This window comes from Gymnoscopelus microlampas (genome assembly GCF_963454915.1).
Source record: "Gymnoscopelus microlampas genome assembly, chromosome: 4".
In the NCBI taxonomy this organism is placed as follows: Eukaryota; Metazoa; Chordata; class Actinopteri; order Myctophiformes; family Myctophidae; genus Gymnoscopelus; species Gymnoscopelus microlampas.
The window spans coordinates 11,236,033-11,256,992 of NC_139941.1; the positions used below are offsets into that span (position 1 = coordinate 11,236,033).

General features: G+C 40.3%; 1 protein-coding gene across 3 annotated transcripts in view; it reads right to left on the minus strand.

The window, feature by feature from the left end:
* The window catches only part of bmp2k (BMP2 inducible kinase), a 63,502-nt gene that overhangs the window by 25,429 nt on the left and 17,113 nt on the right, over nt 1–20,960 (minus strand). For all 3 annotated transcript variants that reach the window (XM_084056191.1, XM_084056190.1, XM_084056189.1), the window contains exons 2-6: nt 13,511–13,629; nt 7,497–7,602; nt 4,493–4,635; nt 2,052–2,173; nt 699–780 (exon numbers count right to left, since the gene is read on the minus strand). In XM_084056191.1, coding sequence (XP_083912317.1) covers nt 699–780; nt 2,052–2,173; nt 4,493–4,635; nt 7,497–7,602; nt 13,511–13,629 — 572 coding nt within the window. The remainder of the gene's footprint in view (nt 1–698; nt 781–2,051; nt 2,174–4,492; nt 4,636–7,496; nt 7,603–13,510; nt 13,630–20,960) is intronic.

The window sequence follows — 20,960 nt, forward strand, 5'->3', positions numbered from 1 at the left end:
TTTCTTATTTTATAAATTATAAATACAGTTGCATAAATTAACCGTGAAGGCCAATAGGGCTTCAATAGTTAACCACTTTGAACAAGGTATCACGATTTTCTGCATTTTTCAAAGAAATCCCATTTGACCTGGGGCCAAATTCTCACAGGTCAAAAACCCCCAGGCCCTCTCGTCCTGCCAATGAGTCAGTTCAAACCAGTCTCTTCCCAGTCAAATTATACGCATGCTGAATGCGGGCTGAACTGGTTGCTGTCCAGCAAGTTTGTTTACCCGTTTTCCCTCCTCATTTGAATGTCTGCGTCTCCTTCAGTAGTAACATACAGGTAGGCCGAGTCTGTCAGCAAGTTCTCCTTTCATGACGTCCGCAATCTGCCCAATCCTTCCAGCATAGCGGACATGACGGTCTGAGGTTTGATTCATATTTATATACCTCGTGTTTGGTAGTAGAAATGTGACAAAAGTAAGGTTTCTCTGTTGCCGATTTAACAAATCTCAATTACAGTAATGTAACGGATAAGATGGACAAAGTGGACTGTCGCGCTGTACAGCCCTGGGCCAGGGAAAACGTGTGCCGTAATTGATCATCGCACAGACATACAATTCACACACACACACACACCCACAGATCAATGGATGCGTTGCTAATAAACGGCAACATGCCCACATAGACACAAGCGTACACACACAGAGGACCTTACCCATATATCAGCCTTAGTGGTGATGGCTTTCCCTGCGTACAAGTTAATCATCTCTGGGGCGCGATACGACAGCGTGGTGTACCTGTGAAACAAAAACAGATGTTCAAATGAGCTTTTCTGCAATTGGCTGCATCTACCTCGACAATAGACATGTATGAAAATACATATTCAAATAATGAAGACAGAACACACTTGATGTGATAAAACCTGTGATGTCATGAAGTCAGGTAGCACTGTGCTATTGGCTTCATTTTATACTTTGTGGTATGAAAAATAAAGCAGATTGACCTTCTCCCAATGTGTTGTGAGCTTGTAGATCATAAGATTTTCGAATTTTGTAAGTGGTTAATAACACATGCTACTCGGCTTGGTCCACAAAACCACCATAGAAGGTGTGTTAAATACCAACTGACACAAAACTAAGTGAGAGATAACGTTCTGTCCTGCGCTGGAAGAGTGTGAAGATGTGACTGTGCAGATGTGACTGCGCTGGGTCAATAAGCCATAGTTTATGTCTTTATGATCTGCCATGTAATGAAGATAAGGGCCATAGTAAGTTGGCAGCTTATCGCTTCTGTAAACGTGGGAAAACAAATCACATGGAAAACTGATTTAGCAGAGAATCCCGTATAATACAGAGTATAAACTCAGTATTATACAGGATTTGTGCGATTTCAAAGTAAATAATTAATTTGAACATTAACATACTAATCCTATAAAACAGCAGCAAAAACACTTATCGGATTAGAATCGGCTCTTAAACGCTACATGAAAAGGAGGCTTACCCAAAAAGGTTTTTAACAGACAGAGCAAATGGAGCGTAAGGGCTACAACACTGGCCTACAGGCAAGCATGACGGAACTATGCAACCCACTTAGAACTACTGCAGGTTGCTGGCAGCACACACAAGTCTATCGTCTTGATCAGGATCAGGTGCAGCTGTCTTGTTGTTTACAACATAACGCACAGAGGATTTAACAATTTAATTGTGTTTTTGGCATTGAACATTGGGAACATTTGAATAAAAATGTAATTTCTGTTTGCCTTTTAGGCTTCGTCAACAAAAAATGCACAGGTCAGATATGACAAATAACATTAAAAAATATGAAATAGCGGATATAGCTGATCTACAAGCTTACAATCTACAAGCTAGATCTACAAGTCTACAAGCTTACAAAGTGATGCATTGTAAGAAATTTGCCATTTCTGCTTTTTTATAATATTTGAAAATGTATGAATATTTTTCAATTTGGAAACGATTACGCAGCATTATTTCGATTATCTCAAATGATATTGCGATTAGACCGATGACGTAATAATTGGGTCAGCCCCACCCCTCCGGCACACACTCACTTCTTGATCTCGTCCTCCACAGCGGTCACTCCGTCTTTGTGCGGCAGCAGCACCTTGTGCGTGGCACTGCCAAAGTCACACAGCACATAGTTCCCCTGGTCGTTGAGGAGAATGTTCTCCACCTGAGAGGAGAGGGAGGGAGATAGTGTCTGTTTTATAGTCATAGTCTTTTGAATCAAATTCCATTTAGTTTCAGTCATATTTTAGTCTAGTTTTATTCGACTAAATATCATAAGATTATAGTCGGCTAAATCTACAGTTGACTTAGTCGACTAAAATGTATTTTGGCGGGCCTTGATGGCGTCGTAATGGCTGATTTTACACTTGGTTGCATGCTGAAAATAGCCGATGAACAAGCTCACAACGCGTCGCAGCGCGACGCGTTGTGAGCTTGTAGATCTGCTATTTTCAGAACGCAACACCCGAGCGCAACCAAACATAAAATGACATGTCTTTTAGTTCTACTGGATCTCTTCTCCACTAGTCCATCCCTAACATTTTTGTCTAGTTTTTATTTGTTGACGAAATTGTCTATATATTTAGTCTTAGTTTTAGTCATCATAGCTTAGTTTTATTCAGTTTTTGACAGTGAAAAAAGGTAGTCGACAAACGTTTTCGTCATAGTTTTAGTCGACGAAATCAACACTGGGGGGAGAGGTTGAGGAGAGGAGAGGAGAGAAGAGACCTCTTTTACAATACTGCTGAAATAACAGAATGTCTATGGATTTCTGTCGTCACCCGGGATTTTCATTTCTAAATTACGACTAGCGAGTTTACGCTGTGACCTGAGCCAACAACGAACCAATTGCAGCAGGAGAGTAAAGGGGGAGTATTTGCTGGTCTCCGGGGGAGAGGACATTGCTTTGAAAGCTTCGCCCAGCTGATGGCTGCTCAGGTAGCCGTTAGGCGTTTCTTGCAGAAGCAAAGTACACCGACGTCTTGAGAATAAAACTATGTTGTAGCGGAGAGAAAGAACTAACACACTGCCTTGATGAAGAGACGCCCTATGCAAAAATTGTGCATGATTGGTCAGAAATTGTGTGTGATCCCTGTGCGATCGCCGTGAGGACGCCGATCACGGAATATATTCCATGATTCTTCAAAGGTTAGTAAAAACACTCGAAGATCACTGGCAGTGGCGTGGAAAACAATGTTTTATTTCGTGGCAGTCAAAGAGCTAAGTGTCTCGCTCGGGGACAATTCGGCTCGTAGACTGGGAGAGCCGAGGGTCAAGCGAGCTACCTTCCGATTCATAGAAGGTCCCTCTACCCATTCATCTACAAGCAGCCTTTCAAGTAATGTAACAATACCAAAGTTTGTTATCAAACTTTGTTTCGGCGTAAGGAGTATGCTACGGCCTTTAGCCAGTCAGTACTGTTGACTGCTCTGAGGTTAAGGGCTGTTTTTTTGCAATCCTCTCCGGGCCTTTTTGTCCCTGCAGAGTTATGTAAGCAGCCATGTAAGGCTGAAAAGATACACAGAGGGAGCACACTGTTGATAGACCAGTCCCCACTGGGAACAACACGGCAGCCTACTGATGGCACATTTATGCCAGTTGATTCTCAAACGTTTTGAATTTCAAGGACCCCTCAGTTTGATGTGGTGGCTGCTGCTGTGTGTTCAAAGGCCGAATGGCATTCTGGGAAAAATGCGTGCTGCGCTATGAGCTTGTATATCTGCCTCTTTTTTTTTTTAATCGTGACCATTTTTGCAAATCTTTGAATATACATATTTTTAAAACGAACATTTGTAACTCAAATATTTGCTTCTGGGGGTCCCTGGAACAAAATATTTTCAGATGGGGCGGGGGGGGGGTGGGGGGGGGGTCGGCAGCCAAATACATATCATTTGGAGGTCCTTGACATGAAAAAGTTTGAGAACCACGGATTTAGCAACATACGTTTTCAGAAAATGGAGCATGAATCTTAGGCCTTAATGGGTTAAAAAGGTATGAAACAACAAGGTCTGGACTGGAGTGAGTTTCTTACACATTACACATTTTAGAGCCAGGTAGAAAATGTGCCAAACTGAAGAGACAATCATTGAAAATGATCCCTCTCTCTCTCTTTATTCACTATGACATACCACTGTTTATTTCACTCCCGCCAACTGGAGCGGGTGTATTTGTACTTGCCTCTTTGTTTGTCACAGTGATAACTCAGACAGCAAACTTGGCAGATGAGCAGGGTTAGGGTCAGGAACTGTGCCGTTCATTTGCTGTATACATTTCTTTTGCCAAGTCACAGTTTCACCCTATGTGTGCTTATATAATGCAAGTGACAATAGTGCATGCTTGGTGTTTGTCCATTTTCATGCGATCTTTTCTAACGCAACACATCTGACCCCGAGTAACGAACACGGAGTTATCACAGGGTATAAGACGAGGACATATTTAGAGATAACGGGTGCACAGGGATAGGGGGTTGGGGAGGTGGCCTCACCTTGAGGTCACGGTGGATGACGGGGGTCTTGCACTGGTGCAGGCGGGCCACGGCCTCGCAGGTGTCACAGAAGATGTGGAAGACCTCGGCCTCGCTGAAGCCCACGTTCAGACGCTGGTTCATCTGCTTCACCACCTGGCCCGCTGAGTGAGACACAGGAGAGGACACAAGTCACTAAAATCTGTCCACACAGAAACCTTGCATCACCATATTTCAACTTTTAGCTTTTTTGTAAATGAATGCCCTACAGCAGGGGTCTTCAATGTTTTTCAGACCAAAGACCCCTTAGATGAGAGAGAGAGAGAGATGAAGCAGGGACCCCCACTACATACTGTATAAAAGTGTGTTGCAGATTAAACTTTTATCATAGATTTCATAGATAGCTGGATTCATGTTAATGTGTATTTTCAGATAGTTAACCTTTTAAACCCTCAATATTTAGTCAACTTGACCGCTGGCTCTGTACTTGGTCTGCTCTTTATCCCTCTACACAAAAACTCTCCAAAAATAGCAGATCTACAAGCTCACAATGCCTTGCAGCATGACTCGGTTCGGACTCGTTGCGGGCATGTAGAACTGCAATTTTCGTCCAATGTTCCCCACCACACAAAGATTTGGCGGACCCCTGTAGTAACTCTGAGGACCCCCTAGGGGTCCCCGACCCCCTGTTGAAGACCCCTGCCCTACAGGACACAGGATAAACAAGTGGAAACTAAAATGACTATAGTGCTTCTTTTATATATATATATAAGACATATATATATATATATATATATAAGACATATATAAGACATATATATATATATATATATATATATATATATATATATATATATATATATATATATATATATATATATATATATATATATATAAGACATATATATATATATATATATATATATATATATATATATATATATATATATATATATATATATAAGACATATATATATATATATATATATATATATATATATAAGACATATATATATATATATATATATATATATATATATATATATATATATATATATATATATATATATATATATATATATATATATATATATATATATATATCCAGCGTTTTGAGTTCTAAGTGCACTCCTCGCTCAACAGCCCAACCGGTTTACTTTTACAAACTGCTAATATGGTATTTTTTAAGACTTCATCACCTGCCTATTACAGTATGCATGTAATCATCATCACAAGAAACTTCAAAATATTAACATTACGCTGTCGTAACAGTTATAGCATGTCTCTAGCTGGCCTTTTTTGGTATCTTTGTCTATCAGTGATATCAAGAACTTCCTTCACAGTTAAATTCAGAGTTAATTAATCTCTGAAATAATAGGCCCAGCAAAAATAAATGTGTGTATTGTTATGAGCTCAAACCTACAGATGAAACTTTTGTGAGAACAAATGGAGATGTTTTCCCAATATCCGTGGCCCAAACATTGACATAACAATGTATTGCATACTTCTGAATCAGCCAGATTACGTGATAGGTCCTGAGAGATTCATTTAGTAAAAAACAACACTGACTGATGGAAACCCATCAAACTCATTGCCTTCATAATGAAGTGCTGGATGATATGACTTGACTTGGGTTTTGATATTTATAGAAAAGGGTTGACGTCTCTGTATTTTCAGTTTTCCGTAAACTTCCTGCCTAAGCGTTGCATAACTCAATGTTCCTCCATATGTTTTAAGTTTCGTTACTCTAATCAGAGGTCACAAATGAGAAGTCAAAGGGACTTAAACAGAGACGGAGAGAAAAAGATCATTAAAAACAAATATTGAGATATGGAGGTAATATAACAAATAACTGAAGACCTGTCTTTAGTAAAATGCTAAATGGAATTAAAATCATTTTCTTGAGAGGAAAAGGTTAGGACACCCCCACATTGATTACTACTTAAAATGCCTGAAAGTGGATGATTGGGGAATTTTGGAGGAGTCCATCTAATTGAACACTAGCGTACCTAATTCAGGGCATTTCATAATAAGCGAACATTCGGCAAAAATGACAAATCGGAAAGTGTTGAAGTGGTGTTAAACCTTATGCAGTAAGGGAGCACCCGCACAAAGTCCTTTGCACTGAGGAAAGTCTGATATGCACTGAAACATTTGCACTTTTGCACCCTGTACAGTTTGTACAGGCCTGTAATGCATCACACAGACAAAAGTTTTGTTCTGTGTGTGAGTCTTCCCTTGCTTGCTGCATGTAAACTTTTCTCTGACTGTCGCACCAGAGAATAAGACAGAGGACAGTTTTTTTTAAAGGCCTGGCTCAACTCTTTTGTTTTCTCGATTGTTAAAGAGAGTGTTTGTCACCATGGCAAGATCAACAGAGCTCCCTCAAGTCAAGTGGAGATTGCCAATATAGCCAGGTCCGGCCGTCAAGAGGCCTAGAGATGTCTCCAACAATCGTAAAATGTCATCACGGGACCTACACGTAACTCTTGCCACAGTTGACGTCAAAGTGCATGCTTGTAGTTACCACAGCTTTTTGATCTACTGGTAGATCAGGACAGGCCTCTAAGTAGATCAAGTAGACAATTATTTAAAACCCAGACAAAGACATCCATTCATTTCTTGCTGTGCATAAAACCTTTCTCAAAAGATTTAATTTAAGGACAATTTTTGACTTGATTATTAATATTAAATGATTGACATATTCTGTGTTTGCATTATTCTGATAAGCAGCTGCTATGGATTTGTATCTGCGTATGCAGTATGTTCACTGTCAGCTTGGCTAGCCACGGTAGATCGCTCCAGCCTTGGAAAATGCAAAGTAGATCACATTCCTGAAAATATTGCCCACCCTTGCTGTAGTACACTGTAACTACCTTTGAAATAAATATCAGGATGTCACATATGATATGAAAACTAAATCTTTCTTTATATTGAAAAATATACATTTTATACAATAATCAGACATAGGCGCCCCTACAAGGCAACACACACAGACAGACAGACAGACAGACAGACAGAGTACCTTTACAGTACTCCATGAGGATGAGAACCTCCCATACGCTGTCTGACACGGCATTGATGGTGGAATCCAGGTAGCTCACGATGTTCTTATGACCCGACAGCTCTTTCTGTAGAAGAGGAAGGCATCATCAATGGTAAATACTATGAACTTATGTTGATGCTTAACTCTTTGACTGCCATTGACGAGATTTCTCGTTTTTCTCCGCATGGCTCAGCCAGCCGTCGTTTTTTTTTTTTTTTTCCAAAAAAATTTTTTTTTTCATCACAAAGGAAGCAGGAGATAACGCGATACGAAGATTTTCTGCTCCATTCACTTCAATGTTAAAAAATAAACGGAGACAAAATTCACAGTTTACCTATTTTTGCAATGTTATTCTCTGGCAGGGAAGGGGGGTAGATGTGTAAATACTCTGGCAGTCAAAGAGTTAACCCATTAATAACGGGAACGCATCTGTGTTATTTTAGATTTTGTTGATTCAAAAATAGCAGATATACAAGCTCATAGCCCGGCACCGAGCTTGTAGATCTGCTATTTTTGAAAAATCGTGAATATTTGCGCACATCTTTGAATACATATATATTTTTAAGCAAACATCTGTAACTCAAATCTTTGCTTCTGGGGGTCCCTGGAACAAACTATTTTGAGATGGGGTCCACGGCCAAATACATATCATTTTGGGGGTCCTTGACATGAAAAAGGTTGAGAACCACTGAGAACCACCAGCAACATTTTTTTCCTTTTTTTCCAAAAACAGTTTTTGATTGTAGAATCGGCCTCATGTCTTAATGGGTTAAATAAATGAAGATATTATTGTTAACTAAACATTTGACCTATTATTTAATTTATTTATTACCATTATGGAGCTGAAACAGGGAATTGGATAAGAACCGGAATGGACAAGCAGAACCGGAATCAATACAATCCTAATGATATCCATCCCTACTGAACGGTTTTCAAAAAAAGTGCACAAGAAGATGACCATAAAATATCTCGCAAACAGCTTCTGCAGCATAATCTAAGTCTTCTGAAGCCAAATTATCACACTGTGAGTGGAAAAGACTATTAGCCTATATAGTGTAATTCTTCACTACGGCAGTTTTCCACAGAGGGAAAGGGAACATTTCATTGGCCAAGCACTGCACATAAACTACATGCAGTTTGTCCTCTGCCTTTAACCCTTCCTAGCCATTAACCCGTTCAATCCGGGAACGCATCTGTGTCGTTTTGAGATTTATTTGGCTATTCAAAACTAGCAGATATACAAGCTCATAGCGCGGCACCGAGTGCCGCTCTATGAGCTTGTAGATCTGCTATTTTGTTTTAGAAAACAAAATTGTGAAAATGAGTCCAAATCTTTGAATATATATACACATTTTTAACTAAAATCTTTGCTTCTGGGGGTCCCTGGAACAAAATATTTCGAGATGGAGGGGGTCCACGGACAAATACATATAATTTTGGGTGATCCTTGACTTGAAAAAAATGACAAAAATGTTTTTTTTCATGATAAAAAAAACAAAAAACAATAGCAGATCTATGAGCTTGTATATCTGCTATTTTTGAATAGCCCAAGAATAAGATAACAGTTAAAGTGGCTGAAATCTAAAATGACAGATGCTTTCCTGAGGCGATCATTAAAAATGTTTTCTAAATCCTAACAGTTTTTTGAAGAAAAAAACACGAAACTTTTTTTTCCAAGATTTTTCAAAAATAGCAGATCTACAAGCTCATAGCGCGGCACTCGGTGCCGCGCTATGAGCTTGTATATCTGCTATTTTTGAATAGCCAAAGACATCTAAAGTGACACAGATGCGTTCCAGGTCTTAATGGGTTAAGCAGCAGTGGGCAGCTGCTGAACGGCAACAGGGACCTCAAGGACACTTCTACACGACGCCGGAGGGTCTGGAGCCAAACTGGGACCGTACGATTCGATTCCCATACGACCACCTGAGCTACTGCACTCCGAAAAACCCTTTCGAAAAGCGTTCAGACATGGTGGAGTGAGAAATATTTCACGATCTTGTCGAAAAGAGCATGCATGCACTAAAAATAATGGTATAGATATACTGTAGGTATTTTAATGGGGCGTTGTTTCCGGGTTTTAATCACGTAGGCATTTTTTTTTATATACTTCCTGAAATGGTAAAAAAAGATGTCGAGGTGGCTGATCTACAAGCTCACAACGCGTCTCACCAACGCGTTGTGGGTTGGTAGATTGGCTATTTTTGCTATTTTTGAAAATAAAACGTTGAAAAATGTAAAAGAAAATGTATGGTCACAATACAATATTGTTGCAATAGCATTTGATAACATGTATTAGTTTTTGTCCATATCGGCCCAGCCCTTTGTTGTATGTAGATTGTACACACAAGTTATGTGTGATGTTTAAATGTAAAATTGTTTTTGAATATTTTTTTTATTCATTGGCTGTCTAGAAAGTCTATATTCTAAGACCAAGTTCAGAGCTTTACAAAAAATAAAAGCATTTTTTTCATTCATCAGATTTTAACCATTTGCCTTCAGAAGACTTATTATGCTGTAGTTATGTTTCACCCTTTTAGGGACTCAAAACAAAGAAAGAAAAAAACTGGTCTATTTTGACGTGTTATTCCTGGGAATCTGCTATGGAGTTGTGTTGGCAACCTCCCTGTGTGGACAAAGGAACGACACCTAACCTACATCTGGCATGAGGGCAAGTACATAATGACTATTCCTCTAAACACATCTTAATGTGCTACGTTATATGGAGAAACTACAGTGGCCAAGCTAGAAAAGAGCAATGTATGCATTTGTGCGCGTGGTGTGGTCTCTCTGTCTGGTCTTACTAGGCTATGAAAAGCCAGCTGTAGCGGGGGAACTGCTGTGTGTTGTGGAAACTGACACACCTAAGGCAATGGTGCAACAGGCTAGATCTGTGTCAGTGGTTCAAGTCGGGTGTGTGTGTGTGTGGGCGAGAGTTGGGCCTACACACTCACTGTTCCAGCTCATCAGTCTGTGTGTCTCTCACTCACACACACACACACACACACACACACACACACACACACACACACACACACACACACACACACACACACACACACACACACACACACACACACACACACACACACACACACACACCTTGTGAGGACATCCTCACTATAGGATTAGATTTTTTGGGCATTTTTTACCCTAATCCTAAAGCTGAAAATAGCCCATCTACAAGTTCACAGTAAAATAGCAGAGTAACGGAGTAGAATATCAGATCTGCTATTTTCGGTGCAGGACAGCCAAGTATAAATAAGGCATAATTCCAACCCTTAATCCTAACCCCATCCTGAATCTGTCCAAGCCTAACTAAAAAAACGTATACGTTTGCCCAGCAAACAACCATTTCTCTTTTGAGGACCAGGAAATTTTCCTCACAATGTCTATATCCCACATTCTACTATACTTGTAGGGACATTTGGGCCACAGCGCGAGCACATACATACGCACACACACACACACACACACACACACACACACACACACACACACACACACACACACACACACACCTAGCCAGACAACTGAGTTCTTTAGTTACATAGCAAGGGTCAGAAGTTCAACAAATACATCTGTCTAAGTAGCAGATTACTGGCAATTTAGCTTGTAGAATGACTCTCAGGACGAGGCCATCTTAACAATGCCTGCCTGTTATCCACAGCATCCATGTGAGTTCTTACTGTGCATGCATTGACGTTGTGATGTTTCAACGACTGATGAGCCAAGACAGACCCGTTGGAAAAGAGCAGCCAACTTTACGCATGTTGTTTAATAAAAGACATTGCTGTGCGTGCCGTGATTTTAGTCGAGGTTGGAAACGGTTGACACCTTGGCTTCTAAAAGTAATCTAAACCATCAAATAAATAATAAAAATAAAGCAGTATCGCCCAATTGCACTCATACACGCCTACGACCGTATATTATCCAAAGACCTAAATTGACTTAGTAATACGATACTTTTTTTGTGTACTTCAAGGTAGGAGCCTTAAAGATTATTTTATCATTTGTTTCCATTATCGGAATTGTCATTTGCACTGACATGCATGCTCATGTTCAGTGGTGGAAGTAAAAGTATCAATACTGCAATGTAGAAATACTCTGTTACAAGTAAAAATTGACTTGAGTAAAAGTACAAAAGTATTGGTATCCTTATTTTATTGAGCTTGTAGATCGGCTATTTTCAAATGGCCGAAATGTATATAGGGTTGTAGTGGTTAATCTGTATTATCAATATTTGTCTCCGAGATGTAGTGGAGTAGAAGTAAAAGTACAGAAAATTGGTACAGTAAGTACAGTACTTGAGTAAATGTACTGTACTTAGTTACTTTACACCACTGCTCGTGTTTATGCAATGCGTGCGCAACTCTGACCCAGTGACCGGCCGCCCTCTGTAAGTATGGCTCGTAGGTTGTATAACTCAGTGAGTTGTTTTCAAACACAGAAACCTCAAGTTATGAAGCTCCCATGGTTCACTCACTCTCTCGCTGTCTGTCACACACACACACACACACACACACACACACACACACACACACACACACACACACACACACACACACACACACACACACACACACACACACACACACACACACACACACACACACCCTGATATGACAGCTGTCAGCAGAATTCATACATAGCAAGACGGCCTACACACACATTGAAGGGTGTCATTTTCAGCTCTGCGTTTTTGGCTGCTTTGATCCCAGATAAACTCCAGTGTATCCTCAGTAGTGAATTCTACCAAACTAACGGTCGGTAGGGATGGGAATTCGAGAACCAGAATCGTTAACTTCTGAGGCATACAATGTCGTTTCTCTGAGTTATCAATTCCTTTTATCAATGCCAAGCCTGTTTTTTTCTGAAAGTTGCTCATGTCTACGCTGCTCAAAAGGAAAAGAAAAGGAGCATTGTTTAATGACATATTTATTGGGCAGACATATGCTTGCGTTTGTTGAGTTTTTTCTACCGTTTCTATATTGTGACGCAAAGATAATAAAACAGTTGAAAACCTGTGCAGGCCTACTGTTTTTCCACACTGAAAACTGTTCGGGTATCAATAGACCGGATCAGACGGTAGAGCTCTCGCCTAAGGACCACAAGGTCATGGGTTCGATCCCGGGGGCATCGCCAACCCAGCGTATGAGTAGCATGGCTTGGCTGCGGCAAGTCCTCCGGTAAGTACTGGGAGCTGATGGTAGGTGTGGCGCTGCAATTCGTCTCCCAGGTTCTAGCACATTGCAACTGGGACTGACGCTTTATCAGCTGATACCGACAATAAGCCTCTCCCGACCTACTAACAAGGTATTTCCAGGTAGAATGTCCAGGTCCAGGCACTCAAGGGTGGATTTTATAAGCAAAGGGCCTTTATTATATGCGTGCTGGAGACGTTAAAATACACCAACGCATGTCGGTTAGCGCCTTCTTCAAGCTGTGTTTTGTTTGTCAACCTGTAGATATTTATAACAAAATTATATATTTCTAATTATCAATAAGTGTCCTGTTCTTCCAGATATAAGGTTAATGAATGATACTGCTCCAATGCGACGCTGCCTACGTTTTCTACCTGGAAATACATTTTTGGTTGTGGTGATGACATGGTGATTCGGGAATTCCATAAGTAGAGTCGCTAGTGGCATTGGCATCAGTAAAATCATATAAAGTCCCATCCCTTAACATTGTAAGTTTCATAAACACAAGGTCACTCGGGGTGCCGAATCAGTGCACGGTGGCAATTCAGCAGTGATGACTGGCCAGCTGCTGTATAACCCGTAGGGAAGACGTGGCTTTAGTTTGTGTCTAATGGTCAGCATTAGGTTCTGCATAACCTCTGAGGAAGATACGGCAGCTGACGAATCAGCACAAGCTTATCACCCTCCTGTTACTTTTATCACTCCCCCTCACCCAGGGCAAATGAATGCTGGGTATTCATGAACATGTGACTAATAATATGTACATGTGGCATGGAGTTGTGCATTTACCATGATGGTGATCTCCCTCTTGTAGATGTTCAGGTCTGGGACATTGTTGACGTACATCCTCTTAAGGGCACAGCGGACACCACTGTGTGTACGAGCCAGGAACACCACCGAAAATCCTCCTGAAGAAACAACACAGCAAGACATTAGATTAGCAAGGTCTAAGAAAACGTACACAATGTAGAAAGATTAGCAGGGTCTACGAAAGCGTACACAATGTCGCAACCATTTTCAACGTTCAACACCAAAACAACACAGCAGGATGCTAGGTTATCAGGGTCTGCGAAAACGTTCAACCGGGCATCCCCATTTTGGGCAAAAATCTTCAAAACTTTATCTTTTTTTTATATAGCGAAAATACCAAATCTAAAAGCTCACAACATCTCAGTGTGTTGTGAACTTGTAGATCATCTATTTTCGCTATTTGTCTTACAACAATGTTACGTATATATAGGGCCTAAATGGTTAAGGGCCATTTTGCGTAACAAATGCACTTTTTAAAATTCCTCTTATTGCTCAACAGCCTGTGTTCATATAGTTCCCATTTTCAGGTTAAAGTTTCAGATTCTGTTGGGTTACAGTCTGTTTGTCTGCTTGTTTGTTTAATGGCGACAAGTCTCCGGAAAACAAACTCAAGATTTCTAATCAACTACTGTGTAAGCTAGGCTTGTTCAGCTTGTTTCATCATCACCATCAATTTTCTTCTGTATCGATAATATCTCTATAGATCTGCGCATGTATGTGAAACCACACATCTGAAACTGAGCCGTAGAGTATGGAAACAAATCTAGAACCCGTCAAATAGGTTTCACGGCACAGTGCAGTTAGCTCTTGCAGTTGAAAAGAGCTATAAGTGAACAACAGAGCCACTTCTGGCCTCATTAGCAGACCTGGCTGACAAACTGAGCGGTGAGCATCAAGGACCCGGGCCAGAAGTAGAAAGACAGGGGCCACAATGGTGCACTTGTTGCCAAACAAACCCAAAGTTCCCATAGGTCAGTTGGAAAGAAAAAGCATGGATTTGGTTTGGAAATGAGCAGGGGAGGAGGAGGGACAAAGGCTTTCATTGAAGTGAACATCACTCACAAGACACTGTGTCTTTTGGGATGGGACATTTCTGCATGTGGTGCTGCTTTAAGAACTTTGGAAAACACTCCACGAGTAAAAACAAATGTCTACCACTATACCACCGTGTAGAAACAAACTGGGGCATAGTGTGCCCGTTGTATGCAGTCACAATAGTGGGAGCTAGTGTAGCAGAAGTTATCAGATTAACTACTGCCCACTGTGCTCGGGCACACCTTGGATTACAGAATTAAACACACATGGGGGGGCGAGGGGTTTACTGATACCCATCTGCAGCAGCCATCTAATGACATACAGACAGACCTGCTCTAGCCTGTCGAGAGAGAGGCTGGTTATGTCCTGTCACATTAGCTGTGATCCTGTTACTGATCCTGGCTCCACACTTATTATAAAGCATCTTAACCAAATTAACCCTGGCGTCCCAATTTTCTGATAACATTTTCCAAAACAAAGGACAAATGTTTTCAAGAAATGTTTTTAAACATGTTCAAAAATAGCGAAAACAGTGACACGTCGTGAGCTTGTAGATAAGATAATTTTGCTGTGTTTGAAAAATATTAAATAGGGCTTAATGTTTACGGCTGATTTATACTAAGAACTATCAGTGTCAGCCAAAACAATAAATTGATATATTTATTATATCTAATGTATTATGTACTGCTCCTTTAACCAGACTAATCACTTTAGTCAATAATAAAAAATCTATTACAACTGTTCAGTGTGAATTTGTTGATATATAAGAAATAAAAACAAATATATATGCTTCACGCTAATTAGATTAACCCAAATGAGGAAGATTAAGTCATTGGTTCTGAATTTCGGTTTCGATATACGTTTGGTTAATTCCCTAGTACAGACCTATCTGGAGTTTAGCTCATGACTGGCTCAATGTCATCCCTAGTAGCTGATGTTACATCAGCACATCTGCTGTTTACACAGTGGAGAGTTTGGGTCAGAGTTCAAATAAGGATCAAGTAAGTCAACCACTGAGCGCATGACTGACTCCACCAAAACAAAATGTGCCAACTTGGTGTGTCAGAGCCACCACATAGGTAATCACTATTATCATCACTGTCATGAACACAAAAGGTTCGACATTACAACGTGTCTGGATCAAGGTGCTACTGTGGTGGACAGATTGCAGCAATCGGTTTCTTCTCCGAAGCCTCGTTACTTAAGGAAATTACTGAGCAAACTACTGTTAATTGGGTCGACAAAGCTGAACAAAACGTAATCTCAAAACTCGCAAAGCCTTTGTTGACCATTTTTTACAGTGACTGCAAAAATAGCCGATCTACAAGCCCCCACCGTTCGCAGTGCAACGCGTTGTTGCTGGTATAATATTGTCCGCAAAACATTTCCTTTTTACAAAATGAAAAATGAATCTACATCAAAATCTTTGGTAGAAAATAAAGTGAATAAAAACTCAAAGTCAAGAGCCTTTAGCACTACGATCAACAATATCAACAAATACAATCTCACTCCCTTTACATGATCCATAACCTCCTCTAAGGGGAGCTAAGTCATCCGTTATTAAAAATAATGCAAATATTGGTCCGATATATTGGTCGAAACTCGAAAATCCTAGTGGAGGTGAAGATTTCCAGAACTGAAACACTGATATCTGAGATTCATCTCATCAGTAATAGTATTACTGGACTTGGTGCAAAATTCCATTACACAAATCAAATGAAACATTTGCCAAGAAGAGGAAGTCTGCGTGGACCAATGGATTGGAACAAAACAGGAAATACAGTAGAGAAGTAGAGGGATTTTATGCTCATTAAAATCCCCTTTACATGGCCTCTGTAAATCAAGCTTTTTGTACAGCTCAACATGGGAAAATGCGTAATAAAGATGAATGATTATGGAAGAATTAAGGCAAGAAGATTATTAAAGGGGGTGCCCACAACCAACAGCATATTTAAATAGTTACAGGATCCAGTAAGACCCATTTGTTTGGCATGTTACAAGATATGAATGGGCCTGTGACACAGCAAGATAGATGACAAGATAGATGACACAGCAAACTTTTCAAAAGAACACTACACACCCTGAAGATGGTGCGAGCTGACACACGTTGGTATATTTTTACTCATTCTAGCCCGTTTAATTAAAGGCCTTTTAAAAATGTCAAACCTACCGTGGTGCCTGAACCTTGATTATTCATGCCTTTTTGGGGACATATCTCGCCCTCTTTCTTTAGACATTTGTATTGAAAAAAATGCAAGCAATTAAATACGTTGCATTATGCAGATTTACACAGTTTTCCGTTTAAATAAACTTAGTAATTTTCTCATTTTGGCTGATATGACTGTCTCGAGGTGACCCCGTTTCTAAACTGCATGGCAGTCAGCAATGGTGCAGTATATTGAAATGATGGAAAGCAGCTTGCAATTAGAGCCCAATTGATATATGGTTTGGCTTTTATTTTGACTTTCTTGACGACACTGGTATCGGCAATTATGCACCTGTGTGTCCCGCTTTTTAACCCTTTAAACATAAAAAAAAAAGAAACGCAAGCTTGTAGATCGGCAATTGTTGAAAATGCTTTGACAGGGCACAAGTTCAGTGTATGTTTTGTGTATTTTATATTTACTTGTTTACTTTTTCATTGTGTTACTAAAGTTAAATGTTCTTTTCATATATAGAAGTTTAACTTAATTGAATAAATGTTCTCCAATAGAAACTTTAATCAATTATAAGTTGTTCAAATTGATCCGGTTTTGCACTTTTTGACAAGATATCGCTTCAAACATAGGTAATCGGTGAGCTAGCCTAGGACCAAAAAGCAGTATCGGACCCAAAACTGCGTGGCTGCCAACTGGTATGCCTGCCTTCCCCTGATGGTCATATTCTCTACGATGAGGTTCTTACTAAATGACTGCCTTGAGGCCTTTGTTGCCTCCCACGGCCATGCCAACCACGGAAGTGGAGTTATAGAGAGGCCATTATTCCCACGAGTGGTTCTGGATGGGAAGATTTGTTTGGGAGCAAAATGACTTCCTGGTTAAATGAAGGGCACCTAAAGAATACAAAAGGCCCCTCACTGTATGGACTTTGACCACTGAGGACAACAACGGCTACGACTGACGCAAACGCTTAAGTGCTCCAACATACAATGAGTGTAGTAAGGACTAGGGTTGGATATCAAAATTACGTTCCAAGTACAAACTGAATCCAAATAGCCGGGTATCCAAATGAAGAAATCGGAATCAATATAATCCTAACAATACCTATCCTTAGTAAGGATGTCAAAATAACATTGCACATCAGTAACTGATTGTGTTTCTTCTTCACTACTGCTCATGATATGGTACCATTTTGGTCTACTCGTATGTGTCTCATAGGAGGGCTGTGGACAGTTCATAAATCTGCCTACCAGTCAAATCATTGATGGGGAATCCAAGCTAAAAGAAACGGCAGGCTTTCTATTCCTGGAAAGTTAGCATGCTATAATGGAAGCCATTGGTCTTCGCGTTAATCAACAAAAAGAAATACATTTGAAATCTTGTTTGTAAAACGATGATGTCACTGGTAGGCGGGTTTCTGAACTTTCCACAGCCCTCCTCTGAGACACAGACCGAGTAGAATAAAACGGTACGATATCATGAGCATTAGCGAGGACCAATTATATGAAGATAGGTTGAAAATGGGTGAAGTTGTCCTTTAAATGGCAAGGCTGACATAGCAGAAGTTACTAAATCCTCTGTGCCAAAGTCCTACGCAGCAGAAGTCCTAAGCAACGAGTCCTGACAAGAGCTTTCTCCAACTCCACCTAGGCTAGGATGTCTCATGTGCCAACTTTTGTAGTAGGCTAGGGCAGTGGTTCTCAACCTGTTCTAAATCAAGGCCCACTTGAAAATCATTCAAGTGTTCACGGCCCACCCAACTGACTCACTTGGGTGGATTTTCAGAGCATATTTATTTGAATGATTAATCAAATCGATTGCGTTCAGGCTTGGATCAATGGAAATAACATATACGTTCCTATTTATCAGTATCACAATGAAAACACACTTGGGTCCACAGGTTGAGAACCAGTAAGCTAGGGCTCATGCCCTAACATCGACACAGGGCAAATTCCACTCATACAGTCACACTGAACCATCTGGTTAAACACGTTTCTGCGGCCAAAATCCAAGTACGGTTTCATAAGCTAGCGTTGTCATCTCTGAGAGACTATTGTTTAGGGTACTACGTAAGTCTTTGCACTGTAGTTTTTGTCAGTAGACAAAATAGGCATAGATTAGAGCCATATGAAATCCGTTTTATTTTTTTCCCAATTCCGTTTTATTTTTTCCCAAATTCTGTTTTTTCCATTTTAATATTTCTGAATTCTGTATTTTGCTTTTTATGCTCATTTTTACCATAAAAAAAAAGTGTCTGGTAAGTGGAAATGAATAAATGTTCAAGATATAACAGTCCATACATGGCCCTTGTTGTGTTATACGCAAAAATGTTCCCAAAATAATTCGGTGACTTCGGTCTGAGCATGCGCAAAATGGCGTCGCGCATGTATTATTGTTTCTATCGTCTTTCTAAGACTATTTCTACGTGGATTTTACTGTTTATAAAGTAGGATGTGGCCATGCAAAATGGTGGTGTCCCGTGGATTTGTAAAAAATCGCGGTAAAAAAAAATATTTTACCGCGATTTTTTTTTTTTTCCAAATTCTGCAATATTCCGTGTTTTATTCCAATTCCATTTTTATTGGTCATTTCCGCGATTCCGTCCGCGATTCCGTTAACAGGGATTTCATATGGCTCTAGCATAGATGTGCGGCTGACGTTGTTAAATCGGTAGTTGACAATTCTTTAGGAGCAGACAATCCTTAAACATCGCTGTGTCTCAATCAAGGAACACATCTGTGTCATTTTAGATTTTAGCCATAGCCATTATTTTATACTTTGGCTATTCAAAAATAGCAGATCTACAAGCTCATAGCGCGGCACCGAGTGCCGCACTATGAGCTTGCAGATCTGCTATTTTTGAAAAATCATGACATTTTTTTTGCAAATCTTTGAATGTATATTTTTTAAAGCGAACATTTGTAACTCAAATCTTTGCTTCTGTGGGGGTCCCTGGCACATTTTGAGATGGGGGTCCGCGACCAAATACGTATAATTTTGGGGGTCCTCGACATGAAAACGTTTGAGAACCACCGATATTATAGCAACACACAGTTTTCAGAGAACTATTAGGATTTAGAAGACGTTTGTAGATGTAGGCTAATCACCTATCAATCATAATATGTGACTGTTACTTGGTTAAATGGCTGTTTTGTGCACATGGGGCAGGGAGGTGTAAGCATTTCACCACGATGACACAAGTCAGTTGTGGGTGACAGTTGGGAGGAAAAAAACCTTTCTGCTGAGCCAAGGAGAATGCGAGGGACGGGGGGGGGGGCTGACGCTTACAGCCTATAACTGAATGAGGCTTTAATTACTGGAGAATATGTCCCTACGCTGCAAGCCGTTTCGAGGACCCTGACATTACAAAAGAAATTTGACCAAATGTGACGGCCTACGCGGTGGCCCACATGCCGGCCTGCAGAAGCAGAGAAGAAACCAGGCAAGCTTCGCCAAACGGACAGTGAATAGACTTTATGATCCATGGGAAGAGAACTCCTCAGAAGAGGGGCAGAGGAGTGTTTGAGCGAGGGAGGATTAAAGGACTTAGTGGTGTGTGTAGCGAAATAAGACGATGCAGCTTGTAGAGTCTGCTCAGGCCTTGGGTGCAGATGTTCTCCGTCTCGAAGCATGATGTCATCGGTGATATGGATCTCTCTGTTATTACCGCTCTCTCAGTCTCCACAGCTTCACATTCAGTCAAGTAAGACATCTTAGCTTGCTAAAAAGCTCAGAGAGTCCAATTAATAGACTTGCTTTTAACCCTTTAAGGCCTGAGGTTCCGATTCTACGAAAATGTCTTCTAAATCCCAACAGTTTTCTGAAAAAAAACGTATGTTTCTATATCAGTGGTGCTCAAGCTTTTTCATGTCAAGGACCCCCAAAATTACATGTATTTGGCCGCGGACCCCCATCTCAAAATATTTTGTTCCAGGGACCCCGAAAAGCAAAGATTTGAGTTACAAATGTTCGCTTTAAAAGTACATATATTCAAAGATTCGCACGACTTTTCACGATTTCTCAAAAATAGCAGATCTACAAGCTCATAGCACGGCACCGAGGCCAAAGTGTAAAATAATGCTTTTTTCTAGCTCAAATCAAAAAGTGACACAGATGCGTCCCAGGTCTTAATGGGTTAACAGTGAGTAGAATTCAATTTCTTGTTGAGATCTTTTAGAAACAAGCAGACGTATTTCCTCCTAGGGGCCCCCGTTCCCCTATATGAGCCCACACTA